Source organism: Sinocyclocheilus anshuiensis, unplaced genomic scaffold (genome assembly GCF_001515605.1).
Source record: "Sinocyclocheilus anshuiensis isolate Anshui unplaced genomic scaffold, SAMN03320099.WGS_v1.1 scaffold220, whole genome shotgun sequence".
NCBI classification, from domain to species: Eukaryota; Metazoa; Chordata; class Actinopteri; order Cypriniformes; family Cyprinidae; genus Sinocyclocheilus; species Sinocyclocheilus anshuiensis.
In genome coordinates, this window is record NW_015554086.1 from 806,354 (window position 1) to 824,910 (window position 18,557).

An 18,557-nucleotide genomic window follows, 5' to 3' on the forward strand; every position below is an offset into this window, starting at 1 on the left:
CCCCTATTTTGATAGCTCCGCCCCACACATACGTACGCAACCCAGGCAACGATTAGTTCTGTGAAACAAAGCAAAACCAATGTTACACCGTGTCTACATCGGACGCGAGCGGCGCGACAAAATACTATATTACTCATTATAATCAGTGATGCTGTCTACGCTGGATGCAGCGCGGCATGACAAATTCCTGACAAAACTGCTGCTGCGTTCTATTTATGACGTATTGACACAAATTTCAAATGATTTTCAACGGTCACTTTGTCGCGTCCAGTGTAGACAGACTTTTTTAGCTGTTGCTGCGCGGCACGTCTGGTGTAGACATGGTGTTGCTCACCTATCGAGAAGAAACAAAGCAACCTCAGCATCCGATTGCAGGTCTTCCCGCTCCTTGAGTTCTCTCCAGCGCTGGAAAGCTGATCCGATATGTACAAGGGTCCTAATTCTTGCCTTATCTTAAGCCTTCTTTTAATAAATCCTTCTGTCGTCGCTTGGCTCGGCTAATGTCCGGTGCACTGAACGCTCTCTCCTCCGCATCATGAGTAGACACGCCCCTTACTGCTGATTGGCTACAAGTTTGTTTTGGTATTCGGCCCGACTCAGTTTTCTAAAGCGCTTTTGAAAAAATGCATACCCCACCTTTAAGTGGCATATTAAAGCAATAAGCCCCAAGAAGCCGTGCATGGTTTACAGTGATTTATAACAGCTAAGGGGCGTTGTTAGGCACGACGCGAAGCTAACCCCCTTAGCTGTTATAAATTCACTGTAAACAGTAAAAACAGTAAAAAGAGAATTAGTTATTAATGTTGAGATCATCTGTGCATTTTCTTATGGTGATGTTAGGTATAATGGGCCAATAGGCATGGTCAAGACTTTAATCAAATAGTATAAAGCATGACACTAGCAAAGCCAAGTTCTATTTCCAGGAATTTATGAACTGATACAATGTATACTACCCCGAATTCAGTGAGATTTGTAAAATATCCTTATTATTTTATCTCTTACACTTAATTGTGTTAGATTTTCAACATAAATATGCTGGTCCTGGATCCTGTACAGCTTTTCTTTGGATGACAAAAAAAAAAAAAATGCTGATGACCAAATTTATGTGAAACACACTGAGCACATACCCTAATCATTGCATAGAAAATAAACTATGTCCTTCTTTGGGCTTTAGAGCAACTGATTTTAAACTGAAAATATGTTGATTGCAGGTAGGGTATGACTTTTCTGACATGATGCAACACGCCAAGTGTGGCACAGATTACAGCAGTGTTATACAGCACTTTGCGTTGCTACCCGTGAGCTGCAAGAAATACAGCACAACCATTCCGGTTCCCTGAAACTGAACCAGTTTCACAGGTTATTCACTTAATGAACTCATAGAATGCATCAGAGCAGATACTAAATCAATCAATGTATATAACAATTGGCCTATATGAGGCCTATTCACAGTCATGTCTTTGTTTAAAGTTATTTCATAACTAAAAAAGAACAAATGCATTTTCTTTTCTTGTTTCATATTTCAAGTTTTTGGTGGGTCCCAAGATTGTTTTTACCTCGCTAGGTGATTCATCGATGAAAAGGTTTGGAAATCTTTGGGAAGTCTTCTACGCTTCAACTCATCAGGTCATTAGCAGAGTGCACATGAACTAAACTGGACTTATCAAATAAGGTACACATCTATAATATGCAGTGCTGAGAGCTGTCCACAGGACCAATGCTCTAGATGATTTATTAAAAAATAGTCTGATATCACATGGATACACTGTACAAAAATACAACTGAAGATACACATTTCAAAGAAGCGGCACATTAGTCCTTGCCCATGAATAGAGCACTTACATGACTAATAACATCTTATACAAGCGTTTTTATGAGAGACGTAAAAGCCAGTGAACAAGGCCTTCACAAAACATATCTAAATGAGCTGATGCACACTGCAGAGAAAATGTTATCCAGATATTACACTATGAGCCTGATACCCTACGCTCATTAAACTGAAAAGATGAGAGCTCTGTTTACAGCAGAAACACATTTGTGTTGTGAACCTGTGACCCTCTTTACAACAGAATGGGAGTCATGAGGTGTTCAGTGAACATCTCTGTGCCCTCACAGCCGAATATTCTTTAGATTTCATTTTTTTCTAGTTTGAATCTATTTCTTTACATCAGAAACTTAGCATAATGATGCATAGTCATTTTTAAAGTGAAATAAAAATCTGTTTTCTAAATGCAAGCTATATCTCTGAGTGAGTGATTAATCAATGCATGTTTCATTTTTAAAATATTTTTGACCTCATCATTTTAATCAAAATGTCTCAATGATTCAATCAAAAAGCTATTTCACTCAGATGTACATCAAAAAAGATCCATCACTACTTCTGTTTTATCATGACTTTAATATTTAGACTGGTGTAGAAAACAATCAGTCCTAGGTTCCATTTTTTCTCAACAGTGTGTAAGAATGGAATTGGACCCTATTCACAAACGATGACATTTTTACACAGTTTTTTTATATTTGACTTTTTAAAAATTAAATGCCACATAACACCGTACTTTGTGTTTTATTACTTTGACATTAAATTACAGAAAACTGGTTAACGCTGGTGTGTGAGTGTTTCTTGTACAACGGCTGAGGGAGGGAGGGAGTGACAACAAATTTGACACATTTATTTTTTCTGACCAAACCCGGAAATGTAAAAAGGGTTCATTTGCATTACTTTATTGCATTACATTACAACATTCATGTAAAACTACATTAATCAGTTCGCATGTTCAGTGGGGGACAGGAATCTGTTCCTTCTTTTATGCGCCCAGCCCAGCAGCGGGCCTATTGAAATGATAATGTAACCTTTCACCATCTGGGCTGTTGATGAATGGAAATAGCTTACAAGATGACACGAAACTTTAAAAAAAATAAAATAAAAAGGTTTTACAAGTCTCAACATGCTTTCATTGTCATGTTGTAGCCTATAAAGTAAACAAGAGTGCTATCAAAACAAAAAGTGTGCTATCATGCTTTCATTTTGAGAAATGCCACTTGGTTTAACATTTTCTCATGTAATGACAGTCATATATTTTGACTGTCATTACATGAGAAAATGTTAAACCAAGTGGCATTTATCAAAATGAAAGCATGATAGCACATATTTCATACAAAATATTGTTTAATATTAATATAAATATTAATAATGCAAAATATTAATATAAAAACAAAACCATTCTGGTTGTCAAATGTTACAGGAACCTGTCCATTGTTAATGTGATTACACCTGCATAGTGTTACGTTGCATACACACGAGGAACGAGGAGACGCTGGAGAATACGTTTAACAGGACTTTATTACCACCAAGGAACCAAGGGAGACGAACTCAGGAAGACGTTTACACGAAGATGTTCACAGCGGACAGAGAACTTGGGACTGGGAACACTTTTTATACACACACGAGGAGGAGGGGATGACGAGACACACCTGGGATCCATGAACCATCATGGGGAACACCTGGGACAAATTAAACATGGGAAAGGAACACCTGGGGAGCAAGACACAGACAAAACATGGAACAGAGTCTGACACATAGGGCGTTTGTGTGAACTTGGGGAAAACTGACATCCACTGAAATTTCAGTTGTCAAAATCAAAACAATCCCAAACATGGCAAATTAAGATAGAAAAAAAAAATGAAGACAGCTCTGAAATGTAGCATCCATCATGTGTTTGCAGATGCCACATTTGTTTGATATTTCGTTATCTCCTCCACGAAATTCTGATGTTTTCATGTGTTGTCCTTTTGGGATTAATACACCTTGTTTCTTTGAGTTGTTCAGTTTTTCTATCACCTACTTCTACTAAAACTCGCCCAAGTGGTGAATTTAGTGAATTTCTCTGAGACTATACATGCCACAGTTTTAAGTCTGGATGTCCTGTACAGAGCACACGCAGGGCTTTTCAGAGATACTAAATGTTTGGATGTTTCACCATGACCACTCCCTCTCCTTGGTCTTCAAAAATGTCTAATATTAATTTAGTGACACTCTTATGGAAATATGATAATATTTTGTAATTGTCATTTAAATCGGACTAATTTTTAAACTGTGTGTCATAAATCAACATCTCAGGAAAATGTTATGGGGTTTCAAATCAAATATGACTTTCTGTTATGAAACAGGAGGTTGATTTCATACATGTCCTCATATGAGGACACCGGGACTAAAAGCATGTTTATTATGCATTTTGTGAGACAACAAATTAAAAGGGAAAGAAAATATATTTCAATATTCCTATGAAATATTATATATTATTATGAAAATCTTGTCAATTATTACTCTCAATATTACACTTCTTTTTTCATTACATGTTGCCCCAAAAACACATTAATATGCAAATTAGATTTAGTTTATAGATACATTATATATAATGAGAAAACCTGTTTGTGGCCATTTTACACACATTTTGCATGAAGAAAAATATAGTATATGTTATAACATGGTTGGGAATTATCTTTATACAAAGATGGTGAAAAAAATCCTGAAAACTAAAAATGTATTGGTGATTTTAAAAAATCCATTGTTTTTGCCTATGCATGTTCATTCATGTCTTTTTATTATTTTTTTTTAAGAAATTGAGTCCCGATGTCCTCTACCAAGGACGTAGCATAACTTATGAATGATTTACATTTTTTTGTTTACATTTTTTTAATGCTCTAAACAATGTAATGACATCAAAAAATATAATTTTTTCCCTAAAATGTTTTGCCGGGTCTTAAGAGGTAAATTATTATCACAATCATTATTGGATCCAATAAAAAGCGCACATCACTGCAGCTGGTGAAGCATTTTAATGTCGTTTTATGCAGTAGTGTTTCATATAAACCTGATTCAACACAAACGTGTCGATAACACGTTTTTATAAACAAATTTAGTATTTATAAATCGCGCTGAATCGATTATTAAAATAATATGTTGTATACTGGGGTGTGATAAAGTTACATTAAACACTTTATATACCAATTTAAATGTAAACGGGAAAGACCATCGTTTTCGATGGTCTTCGCACGCCTGCGTTCTCTTGGTATCCTTCCGCATGGAACTATATTGGTGTCTAAATTTGAAAATCACTGCTAAGGACAAGGCTGTGGCACCCAATTACACTTGAGAAAGACTAGTACAAAAGCATAAAATTCGCACGTTACAGTTTACACTGTATAACAATTCACACAATTAGCAAACAAAACAACGGCGGATTGATTTCAGCCCTTCCACTAAATTTCATACGTGTAGCGGAAGTTCTTTTACAACTCCTTCCGGTCTCCTTGCTGGTAAGTTGTTGCTGTTTTTGGGAGTGATTTGGTAATTTATATGCATAATGAGTGGAGAAGTTCCTTATTAGCTTATGTGTGAAAGACAACCGCTTTAGATATTTGCACTAATTGAGGTAAAAAGTGCAAAGCCTGAGTTCTTCATGTGAATAATGTCATGGTGTGGGTTAGCAGTTAGCGACAGTATTCTCTTTCTTCTGTGATTGGCCTGGTGTGCTGCTAGCTTACTCAATACTATTATAAACACATGTAAATCCTTTCCGAGAAGCGGAAGTCGCTGTGTTAATGGCAGCTTTGTGATAGAGGGGTTCATTTCGGTTTTAATATTAGCACTTTAGCACGAGCGCATCATATCATGTCAGCGAGCGTGACTGCAGTAGGCGTGTTGTTGCAGTTTGGCGCGCCCACCGCTTCCCTAAACTAGAGGTCAGCTTATAAACTAGTCTGCATAAAACACTTTGTAAGTAATTGTGCTGGGTGAGATTTTGATTTATTTGCCATTATGTTTGTTGTGAGCAATTGATATAAATGCAATGGCAAGTACGCAAAACAGATCGCTTTAAAATCAGCCTTACAGTAATGAACAGGGAAACGTCTTTGTTGCAAAATTCTTCAATTATAAACCAATTCAGTTCTATTTCCAAGTTCAGTTATAAAGCAGACAATATAGTGTCATTATTATTCATCTCAAATTTCTCTATATATGTTTATAGTTTTCAGTCAGTCAGTTGTGATGTAGACAAGTTGTTTACTTGCAAAGTCAAATGGCAATAATGTATCTTTGTGTGTGTTTAGATGGTACTACCATGCATTTTGACCTTTAATATCACGTAAATACCATGTCATGTGAATATGGTAATGATTCAGTACCGATGCATCTGTCAAAATACCATGATAGTACCATCTGATACGATACTGTACCTGTTTGTGCAAGGCTGACACTAATATTGACGTTCCCCTTATGGTTACTCTACTACAGATGACATGAATTTCTACTGAGACGAGCGCAGACATTAGTCTGCCCTTATTCAGCGTAATCCTGTCTGTCCCGGCTGCCACCATGTCTTTCGTGCCCACCCCGAGCCCCACTGTGGTGGATCAGACCACCCTTATGAAGAAATACCTGCAGTTCGTGGCGGCGCTCACTGACAACAACACACGTGAGTGTATTCCATTCAACTAAAAAGTTGCAATGTTAGTTTAAAGCGTTGTCTCTGCTTACCACCGTGATTCTCTTTCGCTTAAACATCAGCGGATGAGACCAAACTGAAAATGATGCAGGAAGTCAGTGAGAATTTTGAGGTGAGCCCTTATATTTTGTTTATAAAAAGCTTGAAATAAAAGACGCTTCCTCATTTTCATTCATGTTAATCCTCGTCCACAGAATGTCACATCCTCGCCACAGTATTCTACTTTCTTGGAGCACATCATCCCTCGTTTCCTAACGTTTCTGCAGGATGGAGAAGTGCAGTTCCTTCAAGAGAAACCAACGCAGGTGTGCTTTTTAGTGAAAATCATATTGCATATTGTCTTTATTGAGGCCTCATTCCTGACATTTAAGTAAACATGAGGTTTCTTTGACTCTTGTTACAGCAATTAAGGAAACTTGTCCTGGAGATCATCCACCGAATCCCAACTAATGAACATCTGCGGCCTCATGCCAAGAACATCCTTTCTGTCATGTTCCGCTTCCTTGAGGTCAGCTACCTGAATGCCAAGTTTATTCTAATTTAAAGAGCCTATAAAATAAAGGCTGTAGAGCATTGTTGGACAAATATTTGTATATGTAACTACCTGCAAGAGGGACAGCAGAGACACAAAGATGAGAGCGATGTACTTTAGTCCAGAGAATGGTACTGTGTGAATGATTGTGTGTGTGTGTGTGTGAGAACTGTAAAGTACCAATGAGCCTGGGCGCTGAAAGCATAACTGATAAGATCTGAGTGTCCAAATGCTGATCTGTGTGAATTCTGACTTGATTGTTTTGTCTTAATGAAAAAAACAAACAAAAACAGTAAAATCATAGTCATATAATGGGAATAAATTACAACATTTCAAACTACATGAAAAAAAAAAACAGTTCTCTTACAAAGGAATATTAAATCTAATTTATTTTACTTATGTAATGCATCATCTTGTGTGCGTGCTTGTGCACGAGTGTGTGTATGTTTTATATAAAAAATGGCTCTGATTGGTTCTTGCCTCTGTTTCATCATTTAGATTGAAAGTGAGGAGAATGTGCTCATTTGTTTACGCATCATCATTGAATTGCACAAACAGTTTCGCCCGCCAATCTCTCAAGAGGTAAGATGCAACCTTCTGGCACTCTGTGATGTTGACTAGCATTTGCATTTCCTGTGTTTCAGTAAATGTTATTAAATAACATCTTCCTGCCAACTCTTACAGATTCATCATTTCTTGGACTTTGTGAAGCAAATTTACAAAGAACTGCCAAAAGTAGTGGTAAGGTCTTTTAACCCTTTTTTTAAATTTTTTTTTTGAAGTGTGTTTGTTAAAGTATGTGTTTTCTGAACTTGTGTATCTGTCTGTCAGACGAGGTACTTTGAGAATCCTCAGGTTATTGCAGAAAACACAGTGCCTTCTCCAGAAATGGTGGGCATGATCACCTCAGTATTAGTGAAGACCACACCGGAGCGTGAGGACAGCGAGACCCGAACGGTCAGTACAAACTCCAGCAGACCTGTACAAAATCCTCATTAGCTGAATAGTTTTGACAAACATGATCAGCAGAAACACAATGATGAGAGCGATGTGCTTTAGTCCAGAGAATGGTACTGTGTGTAAGATTGTGTGTCTGCATGTGTGTGAGTGAACTGTAACGTACCAATAAGCCTGGACGCTGAAAGTAAAACTGATAAGATCTGAGTGTTCAAATACTGATCTGTGTTTGTCTTAATGAACAAAATATGGCAGTATTCTAGTAGTAGTAAGTAACCTAATGTTATTATGGTATAATTGTTTGATCTTGTTAACATATCTATGCAGTAACACCTGTACTGCGTGATCTGATCACAGCTGATCAGCCGATTTACACCTGGTAATAACACATCAGTGTGTAAATGTATATTGCTAAAGCAGAAAATAAAATTTATTTCCCAATTTATTCAATTGGATGGTTATTTTCTTTTTAAACATGCTGCTCATAAATGGCAAAACACTATTTTTGTGCAGTGATTGACAGGCAAGTAAATGGTTTTTCACTGCAGTCTTGGATACATCAAGATGGTTAGTTAATACTACAAAAACAATTCTATCTCATGGATTTGTGACCTCCACAATATGTGCATTCAGCCACAAAATGTTTTGAATCCTGAATACACATGTATATTGTGCTGACCGCTTGTGATCAGATCAGCCTACACAAATGTGTAAACAGGGTCTTTGTGGACTGTTTACTTGCGCTGAGTATTCCAATGCAAAGAATATTTACTATATGTAGACACTAGAGGGCACTGAATTCCTGCTTATGCTTTTTCTGCTTAAGAGGTCCTGGAATGCAGTTGCTTTTTTTTTTTTTTTTTTTAATTCTCTTCAACACAAAAAGCAAATCAATATGAGTGCTAAAAAATAAGTTTTATGGTGACAACTGGTTCAGTCTCTCAGTGGCCTCATCCATCTCCTCTTTGTCCTCCAGCATACCATAATCCCCCGGGGATCGCTGTCACTCAAAGTGTTGGCAGAGCTGCCCATCATTGTCGTCCTCATGTATCAGGTGAGAGCCCATAAAAACACTCATTCAGTATTGACTTTATGCCAGCCATCCTCTTTTTAAAAGTACACATCTCTCATTTAGACATTTGGCTCGTTTATAAAAGGTGCTGTCAGTCATCTGAAACCCATACTTTATAGCTAAATCCATTGCTTCCTCAAACCTGCCACTCTTATCAAAATGATTGCTGTGATTAGATGTTTTTGCCTTTGTTGTTATGAGCTTTAATTGTAAAGGAAATCAGTTTTGATGTTTTGAGACAGAAAATGACAGTCCACAGCTGTTAGGAAGCTACGATCAGTCAAAACACTTTGACAGCTTTTATTTCACCTTCTCCGCATGTTATCATTATACATTTGACCAGCAGGTGTACTTCTATTTTCTGCTTAAAATGCAGGACCCACAAAAATCACAGATACTGCTTTCAGAAATATGCCATGAAAATGTTCAATCTATTACATGGTGTAGTGTCTTAAATCTTCAGGGTTTTATGATTTGTTTTTAAAATGCTTTGACGTATTGGTGGAGTTTGCCTTTGAGTCCGACTCTAAATTTCTGTTCTGAATGCATGAATCTTATAAATGGTGTACAATTTTACACAACAATGTTTCAAGCTCGAGTCTACTCTCTGTCTATCGCCCTGCTGTTATTTGATGCAGTAATTGCTTTTCTGTGTGATTTTTTTTTTTTTCCCTAGCTGTACAAACTGAACATTCACAACGCGGTGTCAGAGTTTGTGCCTCTTATCATGAACACCATCATGCTGCAGGTGTCTCCACAGGCTCGGTCAGTGACCTCTTGCATCTTGTTGAGCGTGTGGTATTACATCACCACTAATGCACAGGAAAGGATTTCATAGGTGCAGTTTAACACGTAGTGACATTTAAAGCTTTTCCTGGTTTCTGTCCGTGACAGGCAACACAAGCTGTTCAACAAGGAGCTTTATGCAGATTTTATTGCAGCACAGATCAAGACCCTGTCATTCCTGGCTTACATTATCCGGATCTACCAGGTAGAAACGTAGCCCAACCACCTGTTTATTAAACTTTTCTAAACTTGTTTTAATACTCAAGCAGTGACTAATGTGGCGATGTGAAACGTGTGTGTGTCAGGACTTGGTTGGGAAGTACTCCCAGCAGATGGTGAAGGGGATGTTGCAGCTGCTGTCTAACTGCCCCCCTGAGACGGCTCACCTGCGGAAAGAGCTGCTGATCGCTGCCAAGCACATCCTCACCACAGATCTACGCAGCCGTGAGTCATCCACCGCCAAACACTTTGCAGATTGTTGGCAGATATTCCCAAATAAGATATGCAAAGCGCTCGCTATTGTAGGAGCGCTCGCATCTGGTGTTAATTACACCGCTGAGCTTCATGGGATACCGCTTTGATATGTAACGGCTGCGTTCTCTGAGCTTCACCTCTCAATCAATAGCATTTGAGAGAGGAATCTGATACACTCTTCTAAATCATTAATCCTGTAGAGAAGGTTAAATGAATCGATGAGAAACTCTGACTGTTGAGGTCTGGCATTGATGTATCTCATGGTTCATGGGCCCCTGAGCTGTTTCGGTGGGCTTCAGAGCCTGCGATGACATCTGATAAAGTCTGTTTGTGTTGCAGAATTCATTCCATGCATGGACAAGCTTTTCGATGAGTCAATACTCATTGGCTCAGGATACACTGCAAGAGAGACGCTAAGGTAAGAATGCAGATTAACCCTCTCTAAACCAATATTATGTTTCATGTATAAGCAGTCTGTGCAATTCGCAGGGCACACATTTAACCTACAAAGCCTAGTTAGGCAGCGCTGCAAGGCATTGCAGATCCACTTAAAGGCCCCGATATACTTCAAACGAAATCGAAGAACGAACTGATATGATGTAATTTCGAACAAAATCAGGCCGAAACTAAGTTCGTTTTGAGTTCGTTTCAGCAGTTCAAAACAGCTCACCAAAGCAAACTTTCTGGGGGAGTTCGTTTTGGCTCCTACACACCTTTGAGATTCCATTGGTCCGTGGCGATTACGCAGTCGGTGGGTGTGTTCTGGAACTCCACCCTCTTTGATGTGCGATTTAAAAAAAAAATTTTTTTTTATAAAAATAAATATTGTCTATAATATTCTGACCATTGGTACCCGTCTCACACCTAGATACACCATCATTGCATCGTTGTTGTGTTTAGGGCATACGCGTGAGCGGGGCGACATGTTTACATTAATGTACACCCTGCCTCGAGCAGCGCGGGGGTGTTGGAATGTTCGAAAACAGTATACCGTCGCTCAGCCTTTTCGAACGTCTATTTGCCCCCAAAGAAGAACGAAAACGAACTTCGTTTGAAGTATATCGGGGCCTTACGCATCTTTTTAAAAAGTAGGCAGCACAGTCATGACTCGTTTGGGCTAAATTCTAAAGCGGGGTACATGCTGTGCTTCGCAGAGAAGGCAATCCCAGAATGCATTTTGACTAAATTAAGTAAAAAAAAAAGAATGTTGGCAAATGTTTTTTTTTCAGTTCACATTTAAACCACTTACTACATAAAACCAAACGCACAAAGTTCTGCACTTCCAACAATAGAAGGATACAGGCACTGAGAAAAGAAAGAGAAAATAATAAATTGATAAAACCAAACTTATAAGACTGGAGCATTTTGATATACCATCCCTCAAAGTATTACAATAAGATTATCAAGATATAAGAGTCTAGACATTTTGAAGAGGTTCCATTGACGAATGGCAAAGCGATATGTTGACTATAAATAAACATTTATTTATTGATGAAATGTATGAATTGTAATACTAGAGATGTTTATTCAAATTATTATCTGATACATATAAGCTGATAATTATTTTCATGTTATGTACAAAATTAATTAAATCAGTTGTTTTAAATTCTAAAACTGATTTACTCTGGTAAAAATGTAGAATAATTTTTTATCGTGTTAGATTAGTGATTTTAAAGATTTACTAAGTTTATTTTAGATGTTGGCAAAGGTAAGGTTTAGATGGCATCTAAATGTAACAACAGAGAGTATGAGCATACACAAATTCAATTTCCATTATCGTCCAATAGAACTAAAAATAATCCAATAACACTTGGTAATCAATGGTGATATGGACGCATCTTGCATTAGTGATGGGAAGTTCAGATCATTTTACTGACTCTGTTCTTTGAATCTCTGAATCTTTTTTCAAGTCATTTCGCTACAAGTTAATATCCAAATTCCTCAACACATTTACATACACAAACACTGATCACATGTTGAATAAGAAACTATAATGTAGCAAGACCAAATTCCATGTAACAGAAATTATTATTTCAGTGCTTAGCTGGGTTTGCAGGCTATGCAGTCTGTTAGTTCACCTCAGCTCCCGGGCCGGAGTCATTTGTTCTTATGTCACACCTCATCCCCATAGGTTAATGCTATGTAGTCTGTACAGGAAACAGAACTGATTAGTCGGGAGAACCTATAGGATGTTGTGCATGCACGGTCAACATAGAATTAATAAATAAATCACTCTCTGAGACAACTCGTTGTTCCTGAGTCATATTAAAGATTTATTCAAAATAAATGAATCATTCAAGAACAACCCATCACTATCATGCATCCCCTTGAAAAAATCAGTCTATGTCCAGTATTTGAGCATGCTGTGTCTTAACAGAACATTAAAACTATAATGCAGCGTATTGTTAGCTTCACAACAAAGTGTTGAGAGAAGCACTTTTTATTTGTAGTGGGTTATAAGTCAGTCACTTAAAAGGTTCTGTTTCTGTTTGATTTCTTAGAAAGCAGTTGACTATGTAGACAGCAAGGTAGCTGACTAGATTTTGGATTGGAGCCATAATAATAATAAATGTTCATTTTATTGTCATTTCTTCAGTGTGGCTAGAGGCCACAATCCTTTTCCTCCCAAGTTTCTTTGGGGAAAAAAGACAAGTTAGATTTCACCAAGTGCAGCATATCAGAATTGATTGTTAATGGTGCGTGACTGAGCTGAGTTGCCCCACTGGGCAGAAGAGATCCAGGTGCCCATCTTCATGTGCCAGGCTGTCCTGGCATTGCCCACTGTCTGTCTCCCTGCCCCAGATGTAATATGCCTGCCAACGCCACCCCTCTTTCATCCACGGCTTCCGTCAGCCTTTAGCAGGCAAATTTTGGCAGGACTCAAAATCTGTCAAAGCCATTAGTGTCGTTTATTCTGAAACTTTGCTTGAAATCCCCCAAGTATCGACCCAAGATAGTATTATTAGCCAGGGTTGAGAGCTGTTTGTTCTTTGAGGGTTGGTTTTGATCAATTTCAGGCTGGAGGTTCCACACCACAGGAGTAGGGATATCTGTAACAAGTCAATAGCACTATAAAATTAAAATAAAATGTAGCTACACTACTGTTTAAAAGTTTGGAGTCAGTAAGTTTTTTTTTTTTTTTTTTTAACTAATACTTTTATTCAGCAAGGATGCATTAAATTGATCAAAAGTGTCAGTAAAGACATTTATATTGTTACAGAAGATTTCTATTTCAAATAAATGTTCAATGTTCTTTTGAACTTTGTTGGTGACACTTTATTTTAAGGTGTCTTTGTTACAGTGTAATTATACATTTAAGTACTGAGTAATATTAATTAACTACATGTACTTACTGTATAGTTAGGGTTAGGATTAGGTTTTGGCCTAGGGTTACTTGCATGTAATTATGCATAATTAATTGTTATTATAATAGTAAGTACATGTAACGTGTAACAAGGACACTTTAAAATAAAGTGTTACCACTTTGTTCATAAAAATAATCATAAAAGAATTTTCAACTGTGATGATATGAAATTATCTTAATGAAGTAAGAAATGATCTTTACTGGAGTAATGGCTGCTGAAAATTCAGATTTGCCATCACAGGAATAAATGACATTTTTTAAATTAAAATGGAAAACATGTACATTTTAAAAATGTCATTATTTTGAAATATTACTGTTTTTACTGTAATATTGGTCATATAGATGCAGCCTTGGAGACCATTAGAGACTTAAAATCTTGTGAATGGCTGTGTGCAAATGCAGTTAAACATGGTGAAGGGTTAAACACAGTCACTTGTGTCTCATGTAAACAGACTGGCCAATATTGAATATTACCATGGTATCGAAATCGCTACTGAGAAGTTTTAGTTTTGCCACAACCCTAACAGAAATCCTCTAGAAAGCTTAGATTCTGTTGTCTACCATGGAGTCTCTTGATGTTTCAGGCCCTTGGCATACAGCACGCTAGCAGACCTGGTGCACCATGTTAGACAGAACCTCCCATTGACGGACCTCTCTCTGGCTGTTCAACTGTTTGCTAAGAATATTGACGACGAGTCCCTACCCAGCAGTATCCAAACCATGTCCTGTAAGCTGTTGCTAAACCTCGTAGACTGCATCCGATCAAAGAGCGAACAAGAGAATGGGAATGGCAGAGACATTCTCATGAGAATGCTGGAGGTGAGATAGACTGGCACATTAGCCTGTGTAAACTACGCTGTGATTGTAATTACAATAGGATACAAGACTGGCCACATGTAAATGCATTTATAAAGCTCAAAATATACGGATCTGACATTATATGACTTCTCTATTCTCAGGTTTTTGTGTTGAAGTTCCACACCATTGCACGGTACCAGCTGGTATCTCTCTTTAAGAAGTGCAAGCCCCAATCAGAGGTGGGTGTGGTGGACCCAGGGGCGTTACCAGGAGTCCCAGCCACCCCTACTGTAACTACACCCGCCTTACCTCCACCTGCACCCCCAACACCCGTCACCCCCGCACCACCTCCGGCCACACCTTTTGATCGACCTGGGGACAAGGAGGACAAACAGACCTTCCAGGTGTCCGACTGTCGCAGTCTGGTGAAGACTCTTGTATGTGGAGTGAAAACTATCACATGGGGCATCACTTCTTGTAAAGCTCCTGGAGGTGAGATGGATTAACTTTTACTTGGCTTTAGATTGTGCCAAGTCATTAAATATTGGTTCTGTTTAACATTTTCTTTGTCTGGACTGTTGAAGCTTGTGGAGCGTCTCAAAGTCATTGAAGGGCTAGTTCTGCTCAGCATTCCCATTTTAATATTCTCACCGTGGTATTGTTGTATTACAGAGGCACAGTTCATTCCCAACAAGCAACTCCAGCCCAAAGAAACACAGATTTACATCAAGCTGGTCAAATATGCCATGCAGGCCTTGGACATCTACCAGGTACGACTGTCCACTGATTAATGCAGATTACCACAACAAAATCATTACACAAAGTAACTTTCTGGTAGAATAGCTGAGGTGTTTAAATCTGAAAGTCACATTATGTTGAGAACATAATAAAGTTGCTTTATTCGAGCGCACTTGATACCGGGAGCTGAAGTTTACAGCTTATGACAGAGCCAACCCCCTTTTGGCTAGGTACAGATTGCCGGCAATGGACAGACGTACATTCGTGTGGCTAACTGTCAGACAGTGCGGATGAAGGAGGAGAAGGAGGTTTTAGAGCACTTCGCAGGAGTCTTCACCATGATGAACCCTCTCACTTTTAAAGAGATCTTCCAGACCACTGTTCCATACATGGTGGAACGCATATCCAAAAACTATGCCCTACAGGTACTGGCAGTTTTTGTTCACTAAAGAAATGACTTGACATACAAAATTATTGACTGTTGATATGACATGGCTGTTCAATCCTTCAACAGATTGTTGCAAATTCCTTCCTGGCCAACCTGACTACCTCTGCACTGTTTGCCACAATTTTGGTGGAGTATCTGTTGGAGCGTCTGCCTGAAATGGGCTCCAATGTAGAGTTGTCAAACCTTTATCTCAAACTCTTCAAACTGGTCTTTGGTTCAGTGTCTCTCTTCGCTGCTGAAAATGAGCAGATGCTCAAGGTGAGTGTTGCGTCTTATGCACATGCAGGTTTATGAAGCAAATTGTGGCCTTTTTTTGTCTTTTAGTTGGCTAAGGTGCTTATTTAGAGTATTGAGTAGGTAATTCACAATTTTTTCAGAGCGATTGAACGGAGGGATCGCTCACACCCTCCAAGCTCTGATGACACTGTGCTGTCTAACGCCTCAGCGGCAGTAACTGTGCTGCATTAATTTTAATGCGTTCTGTCAGCTCCTCTGATGAGAAATGACACTTGTGCCTCAGATTGACAGGAAAGACCAAAGTGAAGGTCACTGTTGAAATAGTGGAGAGGAAGAGGTTTCTGTATCTCACTTCCCATCGATCCTGTTGCCCGCTGAAATTATCCTCTTACATTCAGTGTCACTGTTTTGAAATAGTCTTTTTTTTTTGTTAATGGTTGCAGTTTACTTCTCACTGTATTGTTTCACACAACCATACACTACCATTCAGAAGTTTAAAATTAATACTTTTTGCTTAATACTTACTTAGCAAGGACACATTAAATTGATCAAAAGTGACAGTTAAAGACTTACATTTTTATAAAGGATTTATATTTTAAATAAATGCTGTTCTTTTGAACAATTTATTCATCAAAGAATCCCGAAAAACATTTTTATCATGGTATCCACAAAAAATTAAGCAGCACAAAAAATATTTCTTGAACACCAAATCATGCACATTAAAATAAATTCTGAAGGATCTCATCACACTGGCTTCTGATTTTTTTTACTGTATTTTCGATCAAATAAATGTAGCCTTGGTTAGCATAAGAGACTTCTTTCAAAAACATTTTAAAAAATTGCACTGACTCCGAACTTTTGAACGGTAGTGTAAGTGTCTGTCATATCCATGTATACTAATAAATATATTTCTTATAAAATTCTCAAAATGTCTGAATATATGCCAATCAAGCAGCCTGGCTTATATATCAGTATATGGCTTTTGCTCACTTATTCAGTTGTTCTTACTTTACAGTGAAGAATAAAAGTTTCTATTTTTCTTCTCAAGGATGTATTGAATCTCTCTTTTTTTTAGCCTCACCTTCATAAAATAGTAAACAGTTCCATGGAGCTGGCTCAGTCTGCTAAGGAGCCCTATAACTACTTCCTGTTGCTGAGAGCCCTGTTCCGCTCAATAGGGGGAGGCAGCCATGACCTCTTGTACCAGGAGTTTCTGCCTTTGCTGCCTAATTTGCTGCAAGGTGAGTGAGATCATTAAAGGGTTAGTTCAGTGAACACTGTTCCTCGGTACAGTGGTTCTTAACTGGTGGGTCACAACCCAAAGGGGCTTTTTGGTCAATTCTAAAAGCATCATAGCGTAGGTAAATATAATAACAAATTGGGTCCAGCTAACCATATAACGCATTGTGGAGGTAGCAAAATAAATGAGTATCAACTCTTCTCATATTTTCTGTTGTTCATACCAAACCAAAAGCAGTTTAAAAAATAAAGAACTGAGATGTCTGTCACCATGAAAACACCTCCTTGAGTATTGATCCTTTGTGTCATCTCTTAGGTTTGAACATGCTGCAGAGCGGCCTCCATAAGCAGCACATGAAGGATCTGTTTGTGGAGCTGTGTCTCACTGTCCCTGTGCGGCTGAGCTCTCTTTTGCCCTACCTGCCCATGCTCATGGACCCACTGGTGTCTGCACTCAACGGTTCCCAGACTCTGGTCAGCCAGGGCCTGCGCACACTGGAGCTCTGTGTGGACAACCTACAGCCTGACTTCCTATATGACCACATCCAGCCAGTCCGAGCTGAACTGATGCAGGTAAAACCTCTGACCTTTAACCTTAGACCTGACTGAGGCCTGATGGATGATTCAAATGTTTTCCGTAATGCATTTATAAACAGGCGTTGTGGCGAACACTTCGTAACCCTGCGGAGACCATCTCCCATGTTGCTTACCGGGTACTGGGTAAGTTTGGAGGAAGTAACCGAAAAATGTTGAAGGAGTCGCAGAAGCTGCAGTATGTGGTGACCGAGGTTCAAGGCCCCAGCATCAAGGCAGAGTTCACAGACTGCAAAGCCTCCATTCAGCTTCCCATGGAAAAGGTAATGCTTAGATCATCCTCATACAAGCAGCATCTTATTGTGTTGTCAATGCATGATATATGCGGTACCTTGTAGGACTGCACAATAGGGATGGAACGATTACCGGTTTTACGATAAATCACGATAAAATGCCCTGACGGTTAGTATTACCGTTTAAAATTTAATTATCATCAAAACCGTGTTTGATTATCGCAATTTTGAAAACTCGCGGTAAATCCTGTCCAGCCAGCATCAGTCTGACGCAGAAGCAGCATGCAATGTTGTTGTTGTTTTTTTTTTTTTTGCACGAGACGAAATGGCGGAAGGCAGTGACAGCGCTCGGGAGATTTTTCAGCCATCTAAGAGGACCAAATCGGTGTTCTGGTCGTATTTTGGCTTTTACAAGAGTCCTGAAGGCAATTTAATCGAGGACGGTCACCCTCTCTGCCGATCTTGCAAGAAGAAAGTAGCTGCAAAAGGGGGAAACGCATCAAATTTGCTCAGTCATCTTCGTGACCATCACCCACTGTTATATAGCAAATGCAAGGTAACTTTTACCTCAATACCAAA

At 38.6% G+C, this 18,557-nt stretch overlaps 1 protein-coding gene across 1 annotated transcript in view; it reads left to right on the forward strand.

Annotated features, from left to right (window-relative positions):
- Positions 1-5,371: 5,371 nt before the first annotated feature.
- The window catches only part of LOC107669193 (transformation/transcription domain-associated protein-like), a 94,692-nt gene continuing 81,506 nt past the window's right edge, over positions 5,372-18,557 (forward strand). The window contains 21 exon segments of the mRNA XM_016461329.1: positions 5,372-5,432; positions 6,296-6,476; positions 6,569-6,618; positions 6,701-6,811; positions 6,910-7,014; positions 7,537-7,620; positions 7,723-7,779; positions 7,870-7,995; positions 8,972-9,049; positions 9,744-9,832; positions 9,962-10,058; positions 10,159-10,297; positions 10,667-10,745; positions 14,276-14,510; positions 14,651-14,981; positions 15,162-15,259; positions 15,458-15,652; positions 15,742-15,933; positions 16,988-17,153; positions 17,468-17,724; positions 17,808-18,008. Of these exon segments, the coding sequence (XP_016316815.1) occupies positions 6,377-6,476; positions 6,569-6,618; positions 6,701-6,811; positions 6,910-7,014; positions 7,537-7,620; positions 7,723-7,779; positions 7,870-7,995; positions 8,972-9,049; positions 9,744-9,832; positions 9,962-10,058; positions 10,159-10,297; positions 10,667-10,745; positions 14,276-14,510; positions 14,651-14,981; positions 15,162-15,259; positions 15,458-15,652; positions 15,742-15,933; positions 16,988-17,153; positions 17,468-17,724; positions 17,808-18,008 (2,790 nt within the window). The 5' untranslated portion in view covers positions 5,372-5,432; positions 6,296-6,376.